The 25,750-nt window shown below is 43.7% G+C and overlaps 1 protein-coding gene across 2 annotated transcripts in view; it reads right to left on the bottom strand.

Moving 5' to 3' along the window:
- Positions 1 to 2,014: 2,014 nt before the first annotated feature.
- fat3a (FAT atypical cadherin 3a) overlaps positions 2,015 to 25,750 on the bottom strand; it is a 238,291-nt gene continuing 214,555 nt past the window's right edge. Inside the window, exons 23-29 of one of the 2 annotated variants that reach the window (XM_084065060.1) lie at positions 22,826 to 23,068; positions 22,031 to 22,277; positions 16,741 to 16,894; positions 12,833 to 13,542; positions 11,186 to 11,299; positions 9,670 to 9,729; positions 2,015 to 6,933 (exon numbers count right to left, since the gene is read on the bottom strand). In XM_084065060.1, the coding sequence (XP_083921186.1) occupies positions 6,269 to 6,933; positions 9,670 to 9,729; positions 11,186 to 11,299; positions 12,833 to 13,542; positions 16,741 to 16,894; positions 22,031 to 22,277; positions 22,826 to 23,068 (2,193 nt within the window). In that variant the 3' untranslated portion in view covers positions 2,015 to 6,268. The remainder of the gene's footprint in view (positions 6,934 to 9,669; positions 9,730 to 11,185; positions 11,300 to 12,832; positions 13,543 to 16,740; positions 16,895 to 22,030; positions 22,278 to 22,825; positions 23,069 to 25,750) is intronic. The other variant, XM_084065061.1, reaches the window with a different exon arrangement.

The raw sequence follows: 25,750 nt of genomic DNA, 5'->3' as shown, positions 1-25,750 counted from the left end.
CCCCCCAAAACTTTGTAGTGGAGTAATTTTTTTTTTCACCATTGTGTCAGTACCGAAACGTTTTTGTGTCACTACCGAAACGAAAGTTAAATCCGAAAAAATCACTAAGTGTGGAGGCCAAAATCGTCCCCCCAAAAACCTGTTAGGAGTACGTTTCAGGCAATTTAAAGTTGATTGGTAGTGACTTTTTTTTTGGTCCCTAGCATTCCCACCACCAGGAAGAGGAGAGGACAGGAATAGGAAGAAAACACATTGTAGAACACTAAACCTATACACAATATACACTACTATATCTGTCACACTACTATCTATGTCACTAGTCAATGATACTGCCTACCGTTCTTTGACAAAGTCGCCTCTCTTGCCTTTGTTCGCCAAGCCTTCGTTTGCCAGCCGCTTTGAAAGCTACCGCTTTCAGAGCAGGTGGTTTAAAACAACTTCAACTGATTGCTAATCGTCTGCCAGGAGTGCTGGTCAAACCAGACACTTCACAGGGCAATCAAGTGGCCTATCTTACAGGGTGAAACTACTTCTACTCCAGGGTGCCAATAGCCAACTGCTTTTTGCACAAAAACACAAAAACTACTAGAAACTACAGACTACCACACAAGCTAATAATACAGTACTAATAGAAAAGCACTTAGTGTACAACTACTAGCAGCTTGCTAAATAACAAAAAATGATACTATACTCAACTACCCAGGGGTCAGGAGCTCAATTCTCAATGGTACTGACATGATACTGACCATGGCACTGACATGATACAGACCTGATAATGACATGATACAGACCTGATAAGGACTTGATACTGACCATGATACTGCCATGATATGACATCAAATATACTTACCACCCCAGACAATACTACACCATCAAATGCAGAATACCGTTTCCACAGACAGGCCATCAGGCTGCTGAACAGGTGCTGAGCCATCTCAGCATGTCAGTCTTACATGCTCCTATTACATTGGTATCCTACTATCACTTTATGTGAGAGTACTTGGGAATACACTCCCATTCCCATACATTTGATATCTGCTGCTATTTTCACAAAATACTGAGGTATTCTGTCTTGATTACAAACTTGATGTACATTTGATATCTGTTTTGATAGTTTTTGAAAGAAGAGAGGAATTTGAAAGAAACTGGAGTAAATGGGACTCAGAAATACATGAAGTGTAAAAGTAGATTTGGGAGTACTGCAGGAAAGCTATCCCTACCCCCCCCCCCCCCCTCCCTACCCCCTCTCCTTTCTTTTTGTTTTCTTCTTCTTTTACTCTCCTTTATTTTACCTTCTTTGTATTAATTTCTGTTTGTATATGTATTTCAAAATAAAAATAAAAATAAAAAGATGTAGGATGAATTAAACAAGTAAAGAGAACTTGTAAGATAATGAAATCAATAAAATGAAATGTAATGTATGAACCTGCAATAAAGTATTAAAAAAAAAAAAAACTGTAACCTGATTATTCACAGAAATTATGTGATGTGTGCGAGTCTCCATATCCCTAGAAAATCATAGGTATTTTAACAGTTTTGACCATGTTTCCAATTCATACCCTATGAAGCAGTGCCACATTTGATATCCACAGGAGGTGAGTCAAACAATTCTGTTTTACAAAGACACTAGTACTTTTGTAAACAGGCAAAAGCAAATGTTGTGTAGCGCAAATGTTATAGTGCAGGTACTCGTTTCAAATTTGCTACTACCACCAAGATCTGCACCCATGGAAATACATTGGCATTTAATTTCTTTGTACAGGGCGACTACAACAACTGAGAGTAACAGGATAAAAGTTAAATCTGACATCTGTTAAATCTGATCTCTCACACATTTGTTATAATTGTGCTTAGTTGTTAACCCTAACCCAATATATGGCCTAATCAATTACCTTGTAACATTTAAGTAAATTCATAAAGCATGCATGAACAGATGTTTAGTAAGCAGGAAAAGATTCGAAAAAAATCTATTTCATAGCAAATTGACGACAGGCTGATCAAGAACTGTTTTTTTTATTTTCTGCACTGAATAAAAAAAAAAAACAACAAAGAAAAAGCAGTTAAAAAAGCACTCACTTTGTACACTCGGCTGCTGCAGTTAGAAGAGACATTCTTAATACTGCCTAAGATCTTGGAAATCAAACAGAACCTGAAATAAACATTAAAAAAAATAAACAAAACTTTCCAAATAAAACAATGGTACAAAATGATTCCCTTATTACCATAAAAAGGTTCTGCCAAAACAAGATTAAAAACTGTCAGTGTGTAATGTAGTTTTTGTGCATTTAATACTGTGCAAAACCATATATTCTATTGAAATGCTATAGTGGAAGAAAAACAAACAAAAGCAAGAGCTAAACACTTTGAAATTCCAGCAGTTGTAGAGGAATGATGTTAAATTGACTGATATTTCATGGTCTTATTGTCCGCATTCACATCAAACAAACATCAGAAAGGCAGTTCAAGATTGAGATATATCTACAAAATTGGCATTTTAACAACCTAGCTATGTACACTGTACACAGATTTGAACACAAACTTACATCTTTTTTGAAGAAAAAAAAAGAAGGGGGGGGGGCTTGGAGTGGGTCAGCCTGGCATCCAGGCATATTATATTACAACACAATGCCTATCTGAGAGTCTGTTATGATAGCTCCTCTCCGTCTGTCTGTCTGTCTGTCTGTCTGTCTGTCCTTGAGGGCACATCTCCAGAACTTTTCCTTTACTTGTTTTTGCAGACAGGACAAGAAGCAACACAGTAGCTGACAGGACTGGAATGTGATGCTGTTCAGGCCACCAATACACGCAAGAAACTAAAATTAGGGCTTGTTTTTGTCAGAATCAATTGTTTTCTGTTGTGCTGTTATGGCTTTTTTTGTGGGAACTGTGGTGTGCCTCTACAGTATTAAACCGGCTAGTGCAAAAAAAAGGAGGGGAAACAAATAAAAGAAATGGCATTGATTTTGCACTTGAAATTCCAGTTAATTGAATGATGCAGCAACTGTTCTGAACTTAACAGTATTAATTATGTCATTACAATGTCTCAAAAAACAAAAACAAAATAATAAACATACATCTCCCCTATGGATGATCACATTAATATGGCACAACATTTAAAAATCAAAACAGGCAAAAAAAAAGAAAAAGGAAAGAAAAGACTAGTGCAAAAATATAAATCAAATGACACATGGTTAAAGCAAAACTTGGCACACAATAGCAAAGTGTTCAGGGTAAGAGGTATGTTTAGACATCAATTGAATGGTAGCTGAAACCTCATGGCTTTTTTTTCTTTTTACGGTAGTGGGTAAGAACATTCAGCATGAAATCAAATTGCATTCTTCAAATGTCATTAAAACTATATTAATTTATATAATTTCTTTCTATTTTTGTTAGGGCTGCCCCGAAGACCTGTTTTGAGGCTTTGAAGCTTTAGTGCGAAAAAACAATGTTGTTGAATACTCTATTGTGATTGGGCATTTAAGGCATTCTGCAGAATAAGAGACAGCTGAGAACGGTTAAAACCTGTTTTACATCCAATTACTTTGCAGATGGTCAATGTGGTTATTAATATCTGATTAACCTCACTGCACATTGCACAATTTTCAGTTTAATGTTAAAAATGCTTTGTCTTGCAGTGAGGCCAGTACACCTGGAAGCACACACTGGTGACATGGCTACAAAGCTGTTATGTCAGTGTCTCCTGTGTTTAGTTATTGATAGCAGCTGATAATATCTTTACAGTTCAGTAAAAACACTTTGTGAAATCTTCCCTTCCTGTGTGTGAATGTGTGCGTGTGCGTGTGCGTGTGTGTGTGTGTGTGTGTGTGTGTGTGTGTGTGCTTAGAACGGACCTTGCTTTAATCGGACTTCAAAATTATACATACATTTTGAATTTTCATTACATTTGGCATTGAAGCATTCGGGTCAGCCCTAATCTTCATACTTGTGCGGCTATAATTTGTGACCCAGTGCAGAAAATAGATGAATAGAACATCTTGCAGTTCACAGGAGAGAGAAAAACGGCATGTATTTAGATTTTGGTAAAAAAAAAAAAAGTTAAATCCAGATTCTAAATCCTCAAATACTTGTCTATCATTCACCTAAACTTCAGAACTGAAATTGGTGGGTAAATATGACAATAATGCATAAATATGCAGTCAGTTATTTCCATTATTTCACAGAGATCACTCACCAATGCGTTTAAATCACATATATCGATTCCCGGCCAAGTCTGTCTTTCATACGATCTACTGTACATGTATAGTTGTGCATAGGATATGTAGTGTGTGCCAGCGTGGCTAGTGATGGATACTTTGAGTAAGAACGGCTGCGAATTAGGCATGTCGTAGAGGCCACCGGCAAAACAACTAAACAAAACAATAAACCCCATATAAACCCCATCGAAAAGTGGTGTGAGGACTCACACAGGATTTAATTCCAGGCTCTATAAGATAAGCATCCTTTCCTTTTCTGCAGGTATTGCTAGACAGACAAGCAGGTAGGACGGCCTCATGGAATGAAGCAAAATAAAATCTCATGACTGAAACATTTTGTCAGGCCAAGTTCTAATCTGTGATTTGTGAAACAGCAAGCAATTCCTAGTTTGACCAATTCAAATCTTCACTGACCACTTCAAGTCTTTAATCTTAAAATAATGAATAACCAAAAATAGCAGATCTACAAGCTAGTACTGTGGCATATACCAGCAAGGGCTGGGGGTCGCCTGCTGGTGTGACTGCACATTTCACTAGGGGAATGGCGACCTGGGCCCTTTTTAAGGGTATCAGTATTCAGGACATAATATGTGCAGAAGAAAGTTGGGCTTCCCCTTCAACTTTTGCTTGCTTCTATAAGTTGGATCTGACTGCACCTTTGTTGGAACTTGGCACAGTGTGAACTCCCGGTAGGGTACTCTTTTGGGGGAGTTTTTCCTTTACAGAGGGAGTAAACAACCTCCAAAGCTGGCAGGTCTATGGTCTTCTGGGCGATCCATGTCCTTTACCCGTAATGAGTGACTTTACGAGTACGATTAAACGAAACTATAGGTTAAAAAAAAGCTAATAGGGGCAGCGGTGAAGTCATCACATCGCATGGTCACACAATCGACAGCAGCCAATCAAATTAATTGTATGATTCAAATAAAATGTTGTTGGAGCAAATCCACCAAAAAAGTATTCAATAAATATATGATTAAAAAGCATAAATATCTTTTCCAGAGATGTATTTTGAGCTGAGAAATGTAGGTTTTTTTTGCCTGTATTTAGCCTTAGATGGAGTTTACCACTAGCTTTGGGCTGCATTCACAAATAACCTGACAACGAGGAGACAGTGTCCTGGGGCAATAAGCTGTACGGTTGTGTCAGTCTTAGCAAGTGACACCTTATTTTGCAGCTCTGATCCCCTACTCTCATATGAAATGAAAAAGTCAAAAATCGTCTATGACCATCTAGTTGCTGCATTCGATCACATAGTATGTCACCAAGTTTGAGTTGGGTGTGGTTTTAGAAATAAGCAAAAATGAAGCAAAAAATCAAATAAAACAAAAGGGAAATTGTGTCTTTTAATTTAGTAAGTGGTCCTTTGAGCCTCTATGGACCAGCAAGAAGAGGAAAACAAGAGCTTTGTGGCAAGTCTAGCAAAACATCCTATTACTTTTCAACAGGGAGAGGTCTTTCACAGTACTGACCTTTCAGTTACATGATTGTCCTCTTTTTCCTCCTAACCTTCATTATTCCTTTATTCATTACATTCTTTACCATACCTCTTCATCTTAACCTTTTTTTTTGGTTAGTCTTTCTTATTCACATTCTCGACCTGATTATATACACACTTGCATGGCATATCTAGAAGACCAACAACACCTCCCTATGCACGAGGAAGGACACTTATAGCTCTACATAAGATCCACTGCTAGGGTCCACACACAAGCTTAATGCGTGGTGTTCCTCTATGACTGGCTTTCATTGCTGAGAATAACAATTAGTGCTTGAAACAGGGGGCGGGGCAGTGCCCACAGTACATGGGGTGTTTTAATTATGAATTAAGGTTCGTGTGCTTGTGTGTTCACAGCTTCCCCAAACAGCAGTGACTGTAAAAACGAAGCATTCCTCTCCAAGTGACATCTGTTTGCATCCATTCGGCTGGAACCTTATTGCCGTTTGTGCTCCACTGTTTACTCTGTGTCTTCCTGCCCTCCTGGCTCATCAATCGACCCCGAAAACATCCCTGGCAAGTCTCTCAGGTATTATTGTTTTGTTTTGGGAGAAAGTCAGACTTCCGTCTGTTGCTGTGAATCCACAATAATGGTCACGCCCAGACGGAGCTCGTCCATGCTGTCAAAGTCGCTGCCGCCGGGTTCTGAGTCATCGAACCCACTCGGGGCCGACACGTCGGAGGCCGAGGACGCGCCGACAGACAGTCTCATGTTCAGCGACACAGTGTCGTTATCCGTGTCCCCGCTTACTGGAGTGACCCCCCCCACAAAAGTGCTAAACTCCTCCCCTGGGACGTCGCCAGGCCCCGTCTCTCCCAGGGGCAGCTGGTGGGGGGGCAGGTACTGGCTGGGGTGGAAGTGAGGCCTGGCCGGGTGGCGCCCCATGCTCCCACTGCTGGCGCTCAGCGTGCTCTCCTTGGAGACCGGCTGCGTGGCGGCCAGGGGTTCATAGTGCTCTGGGTAGTCTTCGCCGGTGGGCAGAGGTGGGGGCAGCTGGTCGTGGCTCAAGAACTCCTCCTCGTGGGGAGGAGGGTAGTCACTGTCGATGTCGTAGCCCCCCAGGTAGTAGTCGGACTCCAGCTCCCTGGTGCTGCCTCCCAGACGTGGGCCGGCGCCCGACACCTCGCCCCCGGCCCCGGGACTCGCCTCGTATCCAGGCACCTCCTCAATGTTTGGTAGCCTGGTGCTGGGCATCCAGTCCGACGTGTCCCAGTGGTAGGCTGTGGAGGGAGGAGGAACAGGAAGAGTCAGTTCCTGTGGGTTTATGTGGGTTCGTCTCTAACTCACAACACAGTACACACACATGACAGATTAACAGACTTGCAGAGCCCCATCAGGGATGTTGCATGGTAAAAATCCAACTGCTATGCAGTATGCTCATGGTCATCAGCATGCTGTAGGTGTCCATTACACATGCCTGCGGGCTACCGCAAAATAGAGAAGTCATGCTCAGGGACATCTACAATATACAGGTCTTGAAGGTCAAGCACAAACAAATGCACAACCTGTATTGGGAATATGTTAGATGCATTTGTTTAATTTCTCATCGCTGTACAACATGCACAGAAGGGGTGCTGTGAGGTTTGGGGAAGGGGGTGACAGCATGCTGCGCTTAGACGAGTCGAGCTATGTTGTAGGAGATCAAAGACCACTGAGTAATAGGATCATATGATTAAACCAAACACAGCTCAGTGCAACTCCATACACAGTACTAACAAAAGCACATTTCAAAAACAAAAGCTGTGAGTGAAGATGCAACAGCAACAACGAAAATACGTGATCAAAACAAAGGAAAGAATGTTCATGCAGCACATGAAAAAACAGTACAAAAAACAATACTGATGGGCTGAAGATATGAACAACAAATTAGTGTCCTGGCAGCTCAAAAACACAATTTATTCACAAGTGCTCGACAAAGAGACAACACAACAGCACAAATCCAGCACTCGCCTGGAAAATAAATAAATACATGTCACAAACAAATGGTGGGTTGCAATGTGGTGAGAGGCTCATTGTGTCTCGTGTCAGCAGGCAAAAGCAAACATGTGCAGAGGTGGTCATAACTGAGGAGGAGGAGGAGGGGAAGAGGAAGAAAGGCAGGGTCAGCTCAAGTTATGGATCAAAAGGATCACTTCCCCCTCCTCAGCGACACGCACAGTGTAGTGGTTTCCAGGGAACACAAGCAGGGGCTGCTGAGTCAGCGCAACACAGCGACAAGGGCGACATGCTATGGGTGCTGTGTTGGTCATTCAATCACACATGACCACAAATACTCTCGCCACACAAACACACACACACACACACACACACACACACACACACACACACACACACACACACACACACACACACACACACACACACACACACACACACACACACACACAGGGTGGGGTAAAAGTGGGGTAAAAGTAGAGGACGATGAGAAAAATAAATAATGCGGAAAAGACTAATTAAGATGGAGGAGGGCAGGAAAGAAAAGAGACAGGAAGAAAAGGACAAAAGAGAGGAGGGAGAGAATCACCTCTGTTGTAGGTCTGACCTTGGTCCATGACTGACACTGTCAGGTGGAAGATAGCAAAACAGAGAAAGCGCTTTAGTGTGCATAAGCGTTTTGTCAGTGGGACATGAATGCCCGTCTGATTTGTTCCGAGTGAATGTCCATTTGCTGTAAAGGCCTGATTTATACTTAGCTGTGCCACGCACTGGTGTCGCAGAAATGTGCTATTTTTAGTGTGTGCAACTAAGTATAAGTCAGGCTTAACTCTGTTGAGTAGCTTGAGGGAGGCCAAACAGGTGTGAGCTTGAGCTCAAGCCAGAAAATGATGGCCATCTGTGTGTTATGCCCCAGCGTGCTTATGGAGGGTCTCAAACCAAACCTCTGCCTTGATCCCTTGGCATTTCTCCTAATAGGAAACTCCCAACAAAGCCTGCAGGCCTCCCTTAAGCTGCAGTGTAGCCAGAATCTACAGCTGTAACCCCCAGCATACTAGTGCTACGAACAGCATAAATAAGTAGTGTGTGTGTGTGTGTGTGTGTGTGTGTGTGTGTGTGTGTGTGTGTGTGTGTGTGTGTGTGTGTGTGTGTGTGTGTGTGTGTGTGTGTGTGTGTGTGTGTGTGTGTGTGTGGGGTGGGGGTGATGGTTCTGGGGGTATCCTGACAACAGTAATGTATTGCCCCTCTCATTTGTTGTTGAGCCTCAAGTCTCTAAATGTCAGCCATGATGCATGTACAGCGTTGGGAACTTGATACTACATATAAAGCTCTGGTCCATAGCGTTAGAAGGAGTTCTCCTTAACGATATGGGACTTTAGAGCCTTTGCGCTTGCACCACAGGCTGCGCAGCCTCTCGTCTTTAGTAAAAAAATAAAAAAATACACTTTTGCTACATACATCTTCATTTTCAAAATATTTCACTGGAAGGAAAAATGTGGTCAATAGAAAACATCTATTGAACAGATCTGTGTAGAGGGTGCAGTGAAGTAACCCAAATTATTTTTTCCTTCCAGTGTAATATTTTCTTTTTTGGCCAAAAAGGTGGGGGGCTCAGAGTGTTCCCACTAAGTGGAGTAGGCTTTCAACTCCATAAAACAGTCTCTTTTTTATTCTTACTACAGACGAGAGGCTGCGCAGCCTGCGCTACCGCGAGTGTGAGGGGAAAGGATCGAAAGTACCATAGCGTTAAGGAGAACTCCTTCTAACGCTATAGACCAGAGCTAGTATAAACTGAAATACATAGGTATAGAATCTAGACTGAACACAATATAGCTGTCACTAAATGACAACGTACATGTCTGTGGCTATGTGACTGAAGAGAGCATACAAGTAAAATCAGCCATTTGCCTGAGAGGATGGTCATTGCTACTGCCATCACAGCACTGCCATGAAAGCACGGTGGAAAGAGTTGGAGATAAGAGAGAAAGACAAGAGAGAGGAATGAGGATGAAACATGGTACCTTCATTTTCAATTGTGTCGACAGCATCATTGACCAGTCGAATGACAGTCACTATGGAGGCTTGTAGAGAGAAGAAGGAGACAAGTTTTCAAATACAGTCAGCAGAAGATAAACGCCTTCTATGGCGCTGGTCAAGGCTTCCCCCATCGCCTGTAGCGTTGCATAAAGCCTAATTTACACTTTGACTCTGTCACACGCCTGTGCTTTTTTTTCTCCATGTTTTTCAGTTGACAATCATACATTTTCATTGAGCATCACGGCATACGACAAAGTAGAAATGAGGCTGTCCACTACTGACATTCCTGTATGTAGGAGCAGAATACTTAGTCTGGGTTTGGGGGAATGTCAATCCTTCTAGCTTATTTTAGAAGTTTGCTGGAATGCTGTATTGCAAGTACTGTAAATATCATATGTTAACAGATATTAAACAGAGATTAAAAACGTTATCTTTACACAAATCCAAAGTAAAATAGAATGCAACAATAAACATTATAATAGAATAATTAACACAGGTAATTCTACTCCCACACTTTGCAGCTGCTGACACCAATCAAACTTTGGCCAATGAAGCAGAAGATGATAACATGTATACAGTATAACATGTTAATATGGATGGGGCATACATCCATTACATAATTTCTTCAATTATGTACTCTGATGATTATGAGGAAAAAAATACATATATTTTAAGAATGACAATGCTGAAAGAAGCAGCAGATAATAAATAAAATAAATACATAAATAACATCACATTAAAGTTATATGCATAAAACCGCATACACATCTCCAGCACAATAAGCCACAACCACAAAACACCAACACATCATAAAGCAATCAGCCAAAAAACATCTCACGCTACATCAGTGGTTGTCAGACTCATAACGACAAATAACGACATAGTCTGTATGAAAATGAAGGCTAAAGAAGAGCAACATATTTCATATGAACAACAAGCAAACACAATAATTGTCACACAACTGGCATATATAAGCAGCACATGAGCAGCAAAATGGGAGCATGTAAAACATGTAAAAGGAAAATAGAAGAATGATGAATTGGTTGCACAAAACAAATAATTAATAATAGTAATAGTAAAAATGTCTTTCCTTAATTCAATTGCATTGCAAACTATTCTCAGTGAAAGACATCTCGCAGGGTGTAACCTAGGACTGTGTGGACACAGGTATACTTTGTGGCATGACCGTGTTACTTGATGAAAATAACTTATTTTCAAGTTTGTATCTATTATTCTTGTCACTCAACTGAAAACTATTTATTGACCGTTATCATTATTATAGTATTTTCATTGAGTAATGCCTAATTTGTGTTTCGTCGCATGATGGCATCGTGTGGCGAAAATATCCAACCTACAAGCTCACAACGCGTGAAAGCTTGTAGGATATATGGTATGAATCAGGCTTAACACGGTCGTGCCACAAAGTATAATTAGGCTTAAATGGGAACATTGAAAAATCGGCTCATAAACCAGCGGAAAGGGAGGGAGGGCGTCTCTTACCATTGTCATCACAGGAGTCTGACTGGAAGGAGCTCAGTGACTGAACCTCAGAATTGCTGCCCTTGTTGCTCCCAGAAAAACAGGTGACCTCCTCACCCATGTCCACCATTTTACCTGCCAGGGCGAGACGTGAGAAGGTCAACGGTTATTCCCTGTCAAAAGGTTCCGTCCAACGACCTAAAACTATGTTTGGGAAACACTGCAGTACAGTATCACAACAGTGTCCATCTTTAGCCATGAGAAATGACATGCGTATGCATTAACACTAGGGCTACAAATATTGTTTTTGCAGTTCAAATATCACATCATGGCCTCCAGTAAAATGCCGCCAGCTAATGACGTAGTTGGCTGACGTGGATTGTTTGTGGATTACCATTGTTAGCGTAGCGGGCCGTGGGAGCAGGCAAAAATACCCTAGCACACTAGAAGCTTCTGCATGCAACATGTGATCATGAATGTGTTTACGTGGGTTTGAATAATACATGTTCAGAGATAAGTGTCTCGAGAGGTGATGAAATAAAAGCATGTGTTGCACAAGTAGAGGGCTGTAATTTTTGGGACATAGCGTACTTGCTAATACACATGTAGATGGGCACACAAATACATCATACATATGCACACACACGCACGCACGCACGCACGCACGCACGCACGCACGCACGCACGCACGCACGCACACACGCACACACGCACACACGCACACACACACACACACACACACACACACACACACACACACACACACACACACACACACACACACACACACACACACACACACACACACACACACACACACACACACACACACACACACACACACACACACACACACACACACACACACACCCCCGCATGGGCTTTGGAGGAGAGAACAACAGCCCCGAGGTCTAGAGATATCCTGTACACACCTGGATGGAAGCCAGTTTAGTCTAATTAGTATGAACGTGATAAACTGGGAATGATTGTCTCCGGGTGGGTCTCTATGCACCATGAATATGGATTGTTTACAACAATAGACTCAACAACAATAGCAACAATAACAAAAATAGCTTCCCAAGGACACACAAACACAAGGACATCTGGAGAGTAAATAGCAGGCACGCACAAACACACTAAACTAGCACCACAAATTAGGCAGCAAATCCCCACTATAATGTACATATTGTAATATGTACATTATATATTACATCATATATTTCTTGGTTGCATGTGTGACATACTATACACATACATCTACTAAGAAGAAACATACCTCGACAGTACATTACAACTGCATATTTGTTAGTGGTCTTTCCACTGACTACCTTCTAGAGTTCTCAACGGGTCAGAAAATTAAGGGCCGGCCCTTACTGGGCCCTAACTGGGCCGTCCCAAACAAGGCCCGGCCCGAACAATTTCCATAATGTTAGGCCCAAAAAAAAAACGGAAAAAAAATAAAACGTCGGGTCTGGTTGGGTTCGGGCCGAATTTGAGAACTCTACTACCTTCTTTCCCTAATTGTAACCGTAATGTTTAACACTATAAGCCCCTAAACATGACTCTGGCCTTCGGTATGAGGTACTAGTATTACTAGACTAGCAGAGATTCTAGACTAGAGAAGAGTACAGTACACACACAACAACAACCACAGACGTGCATGCTCACCCTCATCGTCCCATGGGCTCTTGCGTATGGAGTCGCAGTCGGAGCGGCAGGGCGACACCGGGGGCAGGTTGGGCGCCACGCTGCACACCACCACCCCTCTCCGCGTGGTCCCGGCCAGGATCCGGGGCGACTCCGGGTGGAAGGTGCTCATCTCTGTGTGCTCCACGGCCCGCCCGTCCGCCATCTTCTCCAGTGTGGAGCGCGGGTCTCCCTGGAAACACGGCGTGTACGCCATGGGCCTCACCGGGACCTGGGGCGGCCCGATCATCCCGGACCCGCCCAGCACCGTCGGCCCCAGCCCGGCCTCCGAGTACAAATTCAAGGGGTCTCCCGGTGTGCAGCGCAGGGTCTTGAACTGGACGCCGTTGGCCTTGTTGAGGAGGGCGGCCGTGGCTGGGTCCTGGACCAGCGAGAGGTTGTTCCTGGAGTAGTTCTTCTGAAAGACCTTCTTGCGGAAGGCGATGAAGAGGACGATGAGCGTGACAATGACGAAGAGCACCACGGCGATGCCAATGAGCTCCTCCTTGCCCACCATGGCGTGGCCCGCCTGCATGTTGGGCACCACCACGGGACGGAGGCCACAGCGCTGGCCCACGAAGCCCGCCGTGCAGTTGCAGTAGAAGGAGCCATGCGTGTTGACGCACGTGCCCCCGTTCTCGCACTCGCCCTCCGGGTTGCCCCGCTCGCACTCGTTCACATCCTCCTCACACCTGGAGGAGGGAGGGATGGAGGAAAAGTGAATAATAATTCTCACCAAGGACAGAATCAGGGAACAAGGAGCGACACAACATACTGTAATATATTTTTAGAACAGAGGTTCTAGATCTTTATCGCTCTATGACGTAAAAACACACAGTAATTAACTTTGGAAATCAATCAGGAGTTTTTTTTTTCAATCATCAAATCAAATTGCTTGCATGGTACTGACTATGAATGTGTTTAGATGTGTATGTTGATATGAATGTGATGCAAACAAAGGAACACACAAGGGAAAAGATATGCCACGCAGAATAAATTGTTGTTTAATGACACGTAATCTATCTATCTATCTATCTATCTATCTATCTATCTATCTATCTATCTATCTATCTATCTATCTATCTATCTATATCTATCTATCTATCTATCTATCTATCTATCATTGTTGGGCCTGTTATGTCCTCTACTCCTCTAATCTTAAAACAGTCCTGAGGAAGCAGAGGAACAGGCAGTGGCATTTAACAGCAGTGCGTTGCCGCCACCAAGTGGCCGTAGCCTGTAAATGTACACAGAGAGAGGGAGATGGTCTGAGAAAGCTGGAGCAAGATTTGAACTAATCTAACAACATTCATTTAGACTCAAACTTTGACAAAAGTTAAGTTTATATACATTATTTATAAGTTACATAGGCTACTGAATGTGTATGTCTTCTTCATGTCTCTCTCCATGGTGCCAGCTGCCAGATATAATGTACACATGATCAGTATGTGGCATGATACACACAACATTTCATTCAAGATAGCCTTCTACTCCTCAATGCGACAACAAGCCCTTCAAAAAGTAACATTCTAGTAGCCTGCCTAGTGTCTATTTTTCCAAAATTGTTCTTCCAATTGTTTAAATCCAAGAATGAAATTGGCATGGATGACTATTAATGCAAATACACAAGTTTTTTTTTCTTCAGGTTGCTGGTCTACAATTAATAGGCTGCTGTTGTGTTTGAGTTGAATGTCAATTCTAAAGTTTTAGCTGCTATACATGTTTAATGTCACTTCTAAATAGGCAATGGCTCTACAGTTTTATAATATACTGTAGCGCCATTGAAAAAAAAAGTATGTATGAAACATGTTTTCGTGTTTTATATTTTCTGCACAAGACAATTGCTTAAGAAGGCTTTCATACATTTGCTGTGTTTTTTGGGGGGTTTGCAGGTTGGCGGGGTTTGGATTGCTGTTTTTTTGTGTATGAAAACGGATCAGGCAGGCAGACCTCACCAGTGCATAGCTACTAGTGTGTTCAATGTCACTTATTATTATTATGTATTTTTTATCACAGCTTTACATATTGTACATTACATATCAATTTAGTAAGATAACCTACATTCATGTAAATAAAACATTTACATATTTCTTGCTTGCTTGGTTGCCCCCCGGTGGCCACAGGGCCCTAAGCAGCCATTTAGTTTACGAATGCCTCGGGCCAACCCTGGTTAAGTAAATGGTGGTATAATGAATGAATGAATGAACGAACGAACGAATTAATAAATGTTAAAGCACTACCGTATGTTTAGTGTAAGTGAGTTGGTGCCTAGCAACTGTGGGCCTACTGATCCACTGGCCTAATTTGTTGTGGCTAGGTTGATAATAATAATAATAAATAATATAAATAATAGTACTAATAATAATAATTACACGGCCAATGTTAGTCACATTCAACAGTACAGCCTGAGTATTGCTGACTCTTAAAGTAGCTGTTTATCATACTCCCAATAGCCTAAATCTCATTGGAGCCTCCCTTTTCCATCTCCCACAACTGTCTTCCTTTCAGCACACTTTTAAACACATTCAACACATGCTGAACATATTCAGAGAAGAATTATGTGTCACCTCCAAATACACCCATATGTAAATGTATTGAAAATTACATGGTTGCAGTATTGCTTCGTGCCTCTGCTTTCTCTCATGTGCCTCTAACTCAAATGTCCAAACTGTCTATTAGGGAAAAAAGGGAGGGACCACACGCTCTTATTACAGGGACAAAAACTGCTATATGTGTACTGGTAGTAGCATAGCTAATTGTAACAACAGAGGATTAACAATAGGACATGATGGAGTAATTAAAAACTGCTACAAGCAAGTTTAAACTGTTCTTCTGTTGTGACTAGTATCTAGTAAAACTGATCTAGAAAAAACTGTTAGCTGATTACTTGGTGCTCTTGTGTTCAACACATCATTTGGTGAAGCATGTTTATTTTCATCAATCTGTCCTCATGTACTCCTATCTGCCACTCTTCAGCTTGTAAGGCGAGAGAGAGCGCTTAATCCCTGCCTATCATTAGTAGGGTGAAGGAGGACTGCTCAGAATATTATCCATACACAATGGTACACAATGTCTGAGTGAGTTCCTAAAAGATGAAGATGAAACTGTTGAATATCATCATCATCAATCAATTAATCAATCAATGGAAACTATGGATAAATGCTCCACTACACACTGGGCTCTGGTTGTCCTGTGTTAAAGGTAGGGTAAGTGATATTTATAATTTATTATCATGTGAAAAATATAGAGCTCTATGTTATTATAGTAATCATTACTACTGTCTTTGTTCAGTAACAGGGGTCTCCCTGTCTCTCCAGGTCTTTGATGAACAGAAACTACATGTTCGGGTGGGTTGCCAATTTCAGCCTATCAGGAGAGCGTAACCATTTATCAGCTCTACCTTTATGGTGTTCCAGTTCCAATTTTTCGTTTCATCACTTCCAATTCCACTTGTTTATCCTGTATCCTGTATGAGTTCTCTCTCCTAATTGGATAAAATTGGTTTCATGACCTGAAAATGCATTTTCTGTTTACTAAAGAGCTGGTGAGTCAGGGAAACTACTGTTAGTGAACAAACACTCTATAACACTCTGACTACTATCAGAATATATAGCTATTTAACACTTATTTTAACAAAAAAATATCACTGCACATATAACTCAACACAACTTTAATAGTTGAGTTATATGTGCACCACAGTAGAGACAAAGACACAGTAGAGTATGTTGACGTGCACAAAGACACAGTAGAGTATGTTGACGTGCACAAAGACACAGTAGAGTATGTTGACGTGCACAAAGACACAGTAGAGTATGTTGACGTGCACAAAGACACAGTAGAGTATGTTGATGTGCACAAAGACACAGTAGAGTATGTTGATGTGCACTCACGTGAGTCCCTTGAAGCCCCTTCGGCAGCTGCAGAGGAAGGCGTTGCCGATGGGTTTGCACACGCCACTGTTCTGACAGGGGTTGGGAACACAGGCCGTTATCTCTGTCTCACAGCGCCCCCCGGTGTACTTGGGGTTGCAAGTGCAGGCAAAACCTAGGAGACGAGTGAGGAGAGCGCGAGAGTGAGTGATGGTGGCTGCTGGGGGAGGAGGGGCAGTATAAGAACATTTAAGAACAGAGAAGAAGGGAGGATCCAAGGGGATGAAGGGAGTGATAAAGAGACTTAATTAAGAATTTAGTGGCACAGATGCATTTGTAAGAAGAAAGACCCTCAATGGTACATACACGCACGCACGCACGCACGCACGCACGCACGCACGCACGCACGCACGCACGCACAGGCAGTGACACAAAAACGCACAGATTACCACACACAGCCTTGTGTTCAGTGAGAGTGTGTGTGTGTGTGTGTGTGTGTGTGTGTGTGTGTGTGTGTGTGTGTGTGTGTGTGTGTGCGTGCGCGTCTGTGTGAGTGTGTGTCTGTGTGCGTGTGTGTGTGTGTGTGTGTGTGTGTGTGTGTGTGTGTGTGTGTGTGTGTGTGTGTGTGTGTGTGTGTGTGTGTGTGTGTGTGTGTATTGTTCAAGCTTTGCTAGCAGTGCCAGGGAGACTTGGCATGAGGTTGACAAGAGCCCGCCAGCCTAAACACAAACCTTTGGGAAATCATTCTGTTACACACGCATACAGAAAGAGAAAACACACACATACACACACAGCAGCACCACGCACACAGCACACGCACACATGTACACTCCCACACACAGACAAAGACACAGGTACAGGGGAAAAGGCTGTCACAGGCAAACACATGACAGCACATACACACACTTCTAGGAAAATGCAGAGAGATTACACAGTGTCTTTCAGGGCATTTGTACAGCAGGCACACACCTACGCAAACACACACACACACACACACACACACACACACACACACACACACACACACACACACACACACACACACACACACACACACACACACACACACACACACACACACACACACACGGCTGTGACCTTTATCGGGTGGTACACGTCATTACAAATGACAACAGGAGCCGGTGACACGTCCCAGGATGCTCTTTTCAGCTTCTCTAACAAAGGATAAGCAACATGTGGCGGGGTTGCTTGGGGTGGAGGTTTACGACCACGCCATAGAAAGTCTCAGGGCTGCGGTATTGAGTTACTAACAGCATGAACTCCTGGTAACTTAAGATGGCTTGGCATTCCCATAGCAATGACATTTACCTGTGTCTGGTTTGTTGAAAGAAAAAACAACCAAATTGAATGTCTAGAACCCGCATCATTCTAGGAAAAACAACCCAAAGCAATTATTACACAGAGGTGTGTGCAGCTGGTCGAGCAAAGAGGAACAATGAATGAGAAATGGATCAGAAGAGATGTGGCACAAGAAACAGATGTATACGTGTAGAGCAGGGTGACAGGGAAGGGACAGAGAAGGAGAGAGCAAGGCAAGTAAAGCAGATACAGCAGTGGCTCCCAAGCTTTTCTGGATCAGGGCCCACTTGAAAATCTTGAAAGCATTTGTGGCACACCACCCTTCTGACCACTTAACACTGCAGCCGAATGGCTGCGTGCATTTTCAGAGCATGTTTATTTTAATTAATTATCAATCGTTTTCCGGCTTGGATAATACTTTAAGTTCCTATTTATCAGTAGTACATCTAAAAAATATATATGTATATTTTTACATTATTGTTTTTTGTATTTATTTTATAATTGTATTATCAATAAATTGACTACTTAATGGACTGCTTCGTTTGAATAGGATCTGAGGGTCCAGAGGGTACTTGCCTGGAATGCCTTGCACGGGATGAGTGTGGAAATTTGACATGGGAGAAGACTGTTCGTAGCTAGAGTGGAATCAGTAGTGCTGTACAGCAGTGGTTCTCAACCAGTGGTCCAGGGACCACCAGTGGTCCTTGAGGGGGTTCCAGGTGGTCCCCAGCTAAATGATGGAGAGTTGGTAACCAAATGGACCCTTATAGATCTTTAACTCATTCAGTGCCTATGACGTCTGAGACGTCACGTTTTTCATAAGCCCAGAGTGCCAATGACGTCTGAGACGTCATGAATAAAAAATTAATAAAAAAATCATTTTTTTTTTTTTTTTTTTTTTTTTTTTTTTTTTAATGTTCAGAACCCAAGATATCATGGTTTGAAGATTTGCTGCTCCATTCACTTCTTGTTTAACATCTTACTGAAAAAAGCTGTATCTCGCTTCCTAAGCACTTTTTTTTTTACAATGTATTTTTGGCTCTGGCACAGGGGTGATATAGCCAGAAATATTTTTGGCACTGAATGAGTTAACTCTTGAGAGTGTAAAATGAAACCAAATGGACCCGTTTCATTTTATTCTCTCTAGAGTTGAATTATTGTTAAACATCTGCATTACTTAATTTACAAGAAGTCTACACAATTAGGGAATGCAGAAGGATTGTTATTTTGATCAACGTTGGCCTGTTATTTCTCCTATGGTACCAACACCAACACAGCATGGAATTGTGGACAAAATCTTATCCAAGAAGTAACAAGTCTTGGGTCTGAGAGGCTAAATCTCATCAAACGGTGGTCCGTGGCTCAAATCCCGGATAAATAATGAACCCCTACATGAAAAGGGTTGAAAACCACTGCTGTACAGCGCTGAGACATGAACGCTCACAGCACAGCAGGAAAAGGCCCTGGACGGTGTCTACACAAGAATGCTACGAATGGCACTTGACGTCACATAGGCCTCTACGGACCTCTACTGCAGAGCTAGCAGCGCTGCAGAGCTCAAGACCCTGATGCTAGACAGAAGGGCGTGGAGGGATTCAGGAGTCCCGAGTTGGTGTCGGCTAGTGTCTAGTGTGCACTCTCGCATCGCATCAATAAAATCGTTGTTTTGTGACATTTGCTTCGGGGCCCACACGCAATATACTCATGGCCTCTGGCCCATAGGTTTGGAATCGCTGAGATACAGAGACACGAGTGCCTTCTGGGTATCACCGGCAAAGGAGATGAAGAAAAGAAAAACGGAAAAAGGGGAGTGAGAGCAACAGTGATGCTTTGAGCCTGGCTAGCGGTTTAATCACCAATTCATTAGTGATTAATTACAGATTTACGTAATAGGGAGCAAGTTCCAGAAGATGGTACTCGTGCCAGCTTGCTTGTTCTCGTGCCAGCTGGCACTGATCACACACTTTATCAGGCCTCAGTCCTCAGAGTAAAGGACACGATCAATCACTTTAACAGTACGCCCGTCCTGTTAGAGATGAAGTTATATACTAGGGGAAAGAACGCAAAGTCTCATACGCACGCATAGACAGTGATGCACATGGACATGGGTAGACACACTCAAACCCGCACAGCCGCCCACACTCACACACACACACACAAACACACACACAGGACATAATATCTGTGTGAGAATGTTTCTGAATGTCCCGCTAGAGTTTTTTCTTTTTTTTTTTGCAACTGAAAGCCCTTTCCAGGGATTTTCCCTGGCTTTCCCTGCCTTAGGAGGCAGAAGGTGAACTTCACCTCAGATCATGTTTGACATCTATCCAGGGTCTCCACTACAGCATTCAGGAACAGACCTAATTGCCCACTATAGCTCAACAGTTTGTTTTCGGAAGTAAAAATCCCATTGCTATTCTGCATAAAAGGATTTTATTATTAGCCATAAGGTCGTAACCATCCAAAGTAGACTTGCCACAAGCCATGTGAGAGCCATGTGAGAGCGTAACCACAGAAATGTTAACACCCCCTTGAATGTCATGTGAGCAAAGAAACTTAACCACTTAAACCCCAGCATCCGTATCCTGGGAAAACGTTAGCAGAAAATAGCAGATCGAAGTTTTAAGCTTCTCCATCGGCTATTTTCAGCCATTTAATGTAGAGTGAAAACAGAAAATACACTTGTATAGAGGCCTGAGGGACTCCACTCAACAACGTATGGGTTTTAAGAGGTTAATTAAGGAAGATACACCATCCCACGCTTCACCACTAAACAAAATGGTACACAATGACCTTCTAAGTGGGTGCTGTCTGATGTCAGATCTGGTGAATGTCCTGAGATTACTGTTGCTATAGATCACAAGAGTGTGTTGCTGGGACAAAGAAAGTTGATTTTCTCCTTACTTGAAAAACCCTTACAGGTTCATTTGCATACCAAACTTGGGGTCCTTGAAAAAAAAAAAAAAAGTTTGAGCATCAGTGTGCTAAATTAGAATAGAAGTGCATGGTCTTCTGTGTGCCTGTGCTCCTCATGCACTGTCCTCACACTGCACTTGTTGTGACTTGTGTCTTATTAATGAGGAGATTTTTGTTTGCTATGTTACTCTTTCATGGCTTTGTGCTGCTGCTGCAGCACAAATGATCTCTCAGAGGACAGCAAAGTTTTCCGAAGCCAAAGCCCCTGATTAAAGAAAGCTTGATAAACTCAGAACTAATTTTGAAGGCAGCAAAAATGGGTGAAAGGGGAGAGAAATGGACTCATGGTGCTACGTGTCACTGTGAAGACGAAGACGGGGATGTGACCCTGAAGCAACCAGGCAAACCACATGTTTGTTGTACTCGGCAACTGCTCATTTACGAGATGCCCCCCGGGCTTTGAAACTAATCTTTACCATCACCTTTCCTCGACAGTAATGTTAATCTATCAACTTGTTGATCAATTTGCAGAACAAGTTTTGGCCTCACCACATTTTGGTCTCACCGGAGGTTTGTGGAATTATAGGAGGATTATCACCCGGCATTCGTCGTTCCCCATGGTTGGATGATCCTGATCAACGACAAATGCCATTGATGCTTACTGTACATGTGCATGTATGTATGTGCTGTATATGGACATACAGTATGTATGCATGCATCAATCCTAGCCTGGCGTAGCCAGACTATATCACTGCGTGGATATGAGTCTGGTGCTTCCATGAGGAATTTTCTTTTCCCAGGGGGCGGGATCAAAACAATGGCCCTCGACGCAATTGGTTAGACCTACAACCAACTACCAATTACAGTCTCCCATATTCGAATACTAGGCCCTGATTGGTTACACACGTCTTCTGGAGCAGGAAATGGATTCTCTATGGAGCGGTGCCAGACCCAAATCGCAGAGTGCATTTTTTTTTTGCACTCGCAGATTCGTCTGGTCCCAGGCTACATCAATCCATCCATTCACCAACCCACACGTCTCTCTCATTCCTGGGCCGCGCTCCTCGCTACTCACCACCAGATGGCAGGCTGGTGCAGGTGGCTCCGTTGAGGCAGGGCTGTTTGAGGCATGCGTCTGGGTAGAGCACACAGCCTAGTTTGAGCTCCGTCAGGCCCACCACCTCGGCGTAGCGTGAGCGCTTGTTCTGCAGCGGCAACTCGTTGTTGTTGAGCATGACCGAGTCCAGGCAGCCCTGGAAGCCGTCCAGCACCTGCGGGCCCTTCTTGGAGTCGGTGAGGCTGCGCGAGTTGGGAGGCTGCACCTGGGGAAAGAGGGAGGGTTGGGTGGGAAGATAGAGTGGTATAAAGGAAGACAGAGAGAGAGAGAGAGAGAGAGGGGGGGGGGGGGGGGGGTGAGAGGCACAGAGGGAGTGAGAAAGGAAGAGAGGGATGGATGAGTGGTGAGAGGGATAGCAGAGAAAGAGAGAAAATCGGAAGAATAGTGAGAGATAGTGAGAGCGAAGGAAGGAGGCAAGGGAAGAGAAAGCGGGGGTGAAGTGAAGTAGACATGTGGAGGAGCAGCATGGTGAGAAACAGCGGTGAAGACAGGCTATGTTCATGTACATCATCCATAAGATTCTCAAATAGCTTTGATTCAACATTTAGTGAGGGGCCTAAGACATTAATGAATTCTCTTTTAAACATTAACATTGCTAACGGCAAAAAAGAATAATTTATATACAGTATATACGTACAGTATATACAGTAGAGTCATTCTATATTTATTTCTAAGACTAGCCCTCCAACCATAAACGCAATGATCATTATAGACAAATTCCACGTCCCATCATTTAAACACGCTCACGCCTACCTGTGCACCAAAGTAGATGGCTCCATCGGGGCCGAGAGGCTGGAAGCGCGGTGGGCCCCTGCGGCGTTCCACGTAGCTGTCGTCCAGCGCCAGGCTGGTGTAGTTGCGGTTGAGCTCCAGCGTGACCGTGTGCCAGTTGCCGTCATTGATGGGCCGGCCGGAGATGCCCAGGGTGCCAGGGCTGTCGCTGCCACCGCCGCTGCCCACGCAGTCCAGCTGGAACCACAACTTACCATCCTCCAACTGCTCGCACGCACGCACGTACACGAACACACACACACACACACACACACACACACACACACACACACACACACACACACACACACACACACACACACACACACACACACACACACACACACACACACACACACACACACACACACACACGCACATAAACACACACGCACATAAACACACACAGGTTCAGTTTTTTTCAGATCTGCATAAATCTTTCATTCAAATGTATTTGATCTCTTGTTGAGATCATCTCCACAAATCAATACTGCATCCTTACCAAATTCACTGTTTGTTTTAGTTTTTAACTGGCAAACTTCCCTTTGATGTGGGACTATTGTTGCAATGTATGCGATGTGTGGGCTGTAGTGATGAGCGGGGCAATTATGAGGGCTGCGGATGAGCGGGTCAGCCGCTCGCACACGCAAAAACAAATAAAAATCACATGCTCTTGTTTTGTCTTTATTCCTAATAAGAATAAGAATAATAAGAATAAAACAGTTTGAATACACTTGGAGTGTATACTTGAAGATTATTTTCCTTCATGATTTTACCGATTTTTTTTTACCGAGGGTCGCAGGGCGGGTTGAGCCATAGATTTATATATGGGTTCGCGGGGCGGGTTGAGGCGGGTTGGGTTCCGGGGCGGGGCGGGGCAGGTCATGAAAAAACTATAGGTTACTGGACGTAACCCCGGTTTTATGATAATATAAGCGAGATGTCTCGCTATGGGAGAGCGCCCTCCGGCGTGATCACACAGAAGTACACCTTCATAAACTTCCAGACAATTCTATTGGCTGGACTGACCTTCCTCTGACTGGAGGTCCCGCCCTCATCCTATATCAGTCAGTGGAGGGTCATTTTCCCTAATTCAAGATAACCTTTCTCTTCTCGTTCGTAAACAAGAAGGGTGTCTTTCGAGACATCTCGCTTATATTATCATAAAACCGGGGTTACGTCCAGTAACCTATAGTTTTATTTCAAATATTTCACTCGATGTCTCGCTATGGGAGATATAATACACTCCCTGATTGTTATCTCGAAGTCCAGAGTAACCAGCCTAGGGGCTTGATCCCCGTGTCTGGAGGCTACACTAAGGACCGTACTGTATGCGCCACAGGGGCTGCAGTTACGTCCAAACTGTAGAACCTGGCAAATGTCAAGGCCTAACCCAACATGCCACACTGCAGACATCTCAGATGGAGACCCCCCCGAAGAGGGCCCATGATGTCGCTATTTCCCTTGTAGAATGTGCCCACAGTCCCACTGGGGCAGCATCCCACCACTGTAATAGGCTAACTGAATAGCCTCTAAAATCCAGTGGGAAAGTGTCTGTTATGCAATGGGCTAGTCCACTATCCGTGGAGCCCATGACACAAATAGCTGATCTGACTTTCTCAAAGCCTTAGATCTGCCAATGCACATTTCCAAAGCCCGAACCGGACAAAGGCAATGTAACCTTTCATCCTCTCATGAGGCGAAAGGAGGCGGATGAAAACGCATTAAAAGGTCACAAGGACACTTGGTACCAAGGGGTTCTTTAGCCCACACCCAGGTCTGGGTCTGACAACCACCCTTGTAGTCCCTTCCTTGAACTGTGTACACTCCCCGTGTACTGACAGTACATGAAGATCACTGAGCTCTACAGTAGTCACTGAAGCCATCAGTAACACAGTCTTGATTGACAGTTGTTCTGTCAATCTGACACAGAGGCTCGGGAAGAGACGTTTGGTCCCTTCATGAACCGACAAATCAGGCAGTGCTGACCCACCGTCTCGGTCTCAAGCAATACGGCAGGCTGAGATAGCCTCCAAGTAGACTTTTATTGTGGAAAAGGCTCTGCCCTTTATCCACTAAGTCCTGCAGAAGGATTTAATGGACATGGGTTTGGAACGGCACAGTGCGAGACGCCTATATAGGGTGCGATTTCTCGCACCTCATCTCAAACCGTTCTGGGGTGACCCCTCTGTACTCAGATTCATCCCCTCATGGGCTGAGCCCAGAGAGTCAGATGTTCTGGTCATGGACAAATTAACTCGTCCCCTACTAGCGTTAGCATGTTTCTGCGTAACGGAAGTAGCCACGAGCGGTCGTACAGGACAGGTTCGACTGACACCCAGTGACCCCATTCTGGGGCCACCAGTATCACCATCAGCCCCTGGTCCCTTACTCTCATGAGTGTGGGAGCCAACAGGGACAGCGGAGGAAAACGTAAAAAGAGTTCCGAGCCATTTGTGCACTAGTGCATTTCGACCCAGAGGCACCGCACCCTCCACTGAGAAGAACAACGGACATCCCGTGTCTTCCAGTGAGGCAAAAGATCCACCAGGGGGCGATCAAACGATCCCAGATCCGTCCTGGTATCTCCGGGTGCAGAGACCTGTCGTCTTGAGAGGAATCACAGATTCCTCCAGCGACACAGCGCTGTCACACATTCCTTTGTGACCAACACACGACCGCAACTGCCCAGCCGTCTTAGCGATACGGCTGAGGCCATCATACCTGTCATTCTCATGCACATTTTGAAGGAGACCCTCCGGCCCGTGCAAAATTGTGCCAGGCAGGACAAAAAGGACTGATCCTTTTCAGTGGCGGGCTGGCTTTGAACAATAGTGAGTTCAGAGTCCTGCCTGTGAAATTCGCTGTTTGTGCAGGCACCAACACGCAGTTGATCCTAAAAACTTG

The sequence above is a fragment of the Gymnoscopelus microlampas genome (assembly GCF_963454915.1).
Source record: "Gymnoscopelus microlampas genome assembly, chromosome: 8".
NCBI lineage: Eukaryota > Metazoa > Chordata > Actinopteri > Myctophiformes > Myctophidae > Gymnoscopelus > Gymnoscopelus microlampas.
Note: the sequence above shows the minus strand (reverse complement) of the source record. Positions and strands in the feature narration are given on the sequence as shown.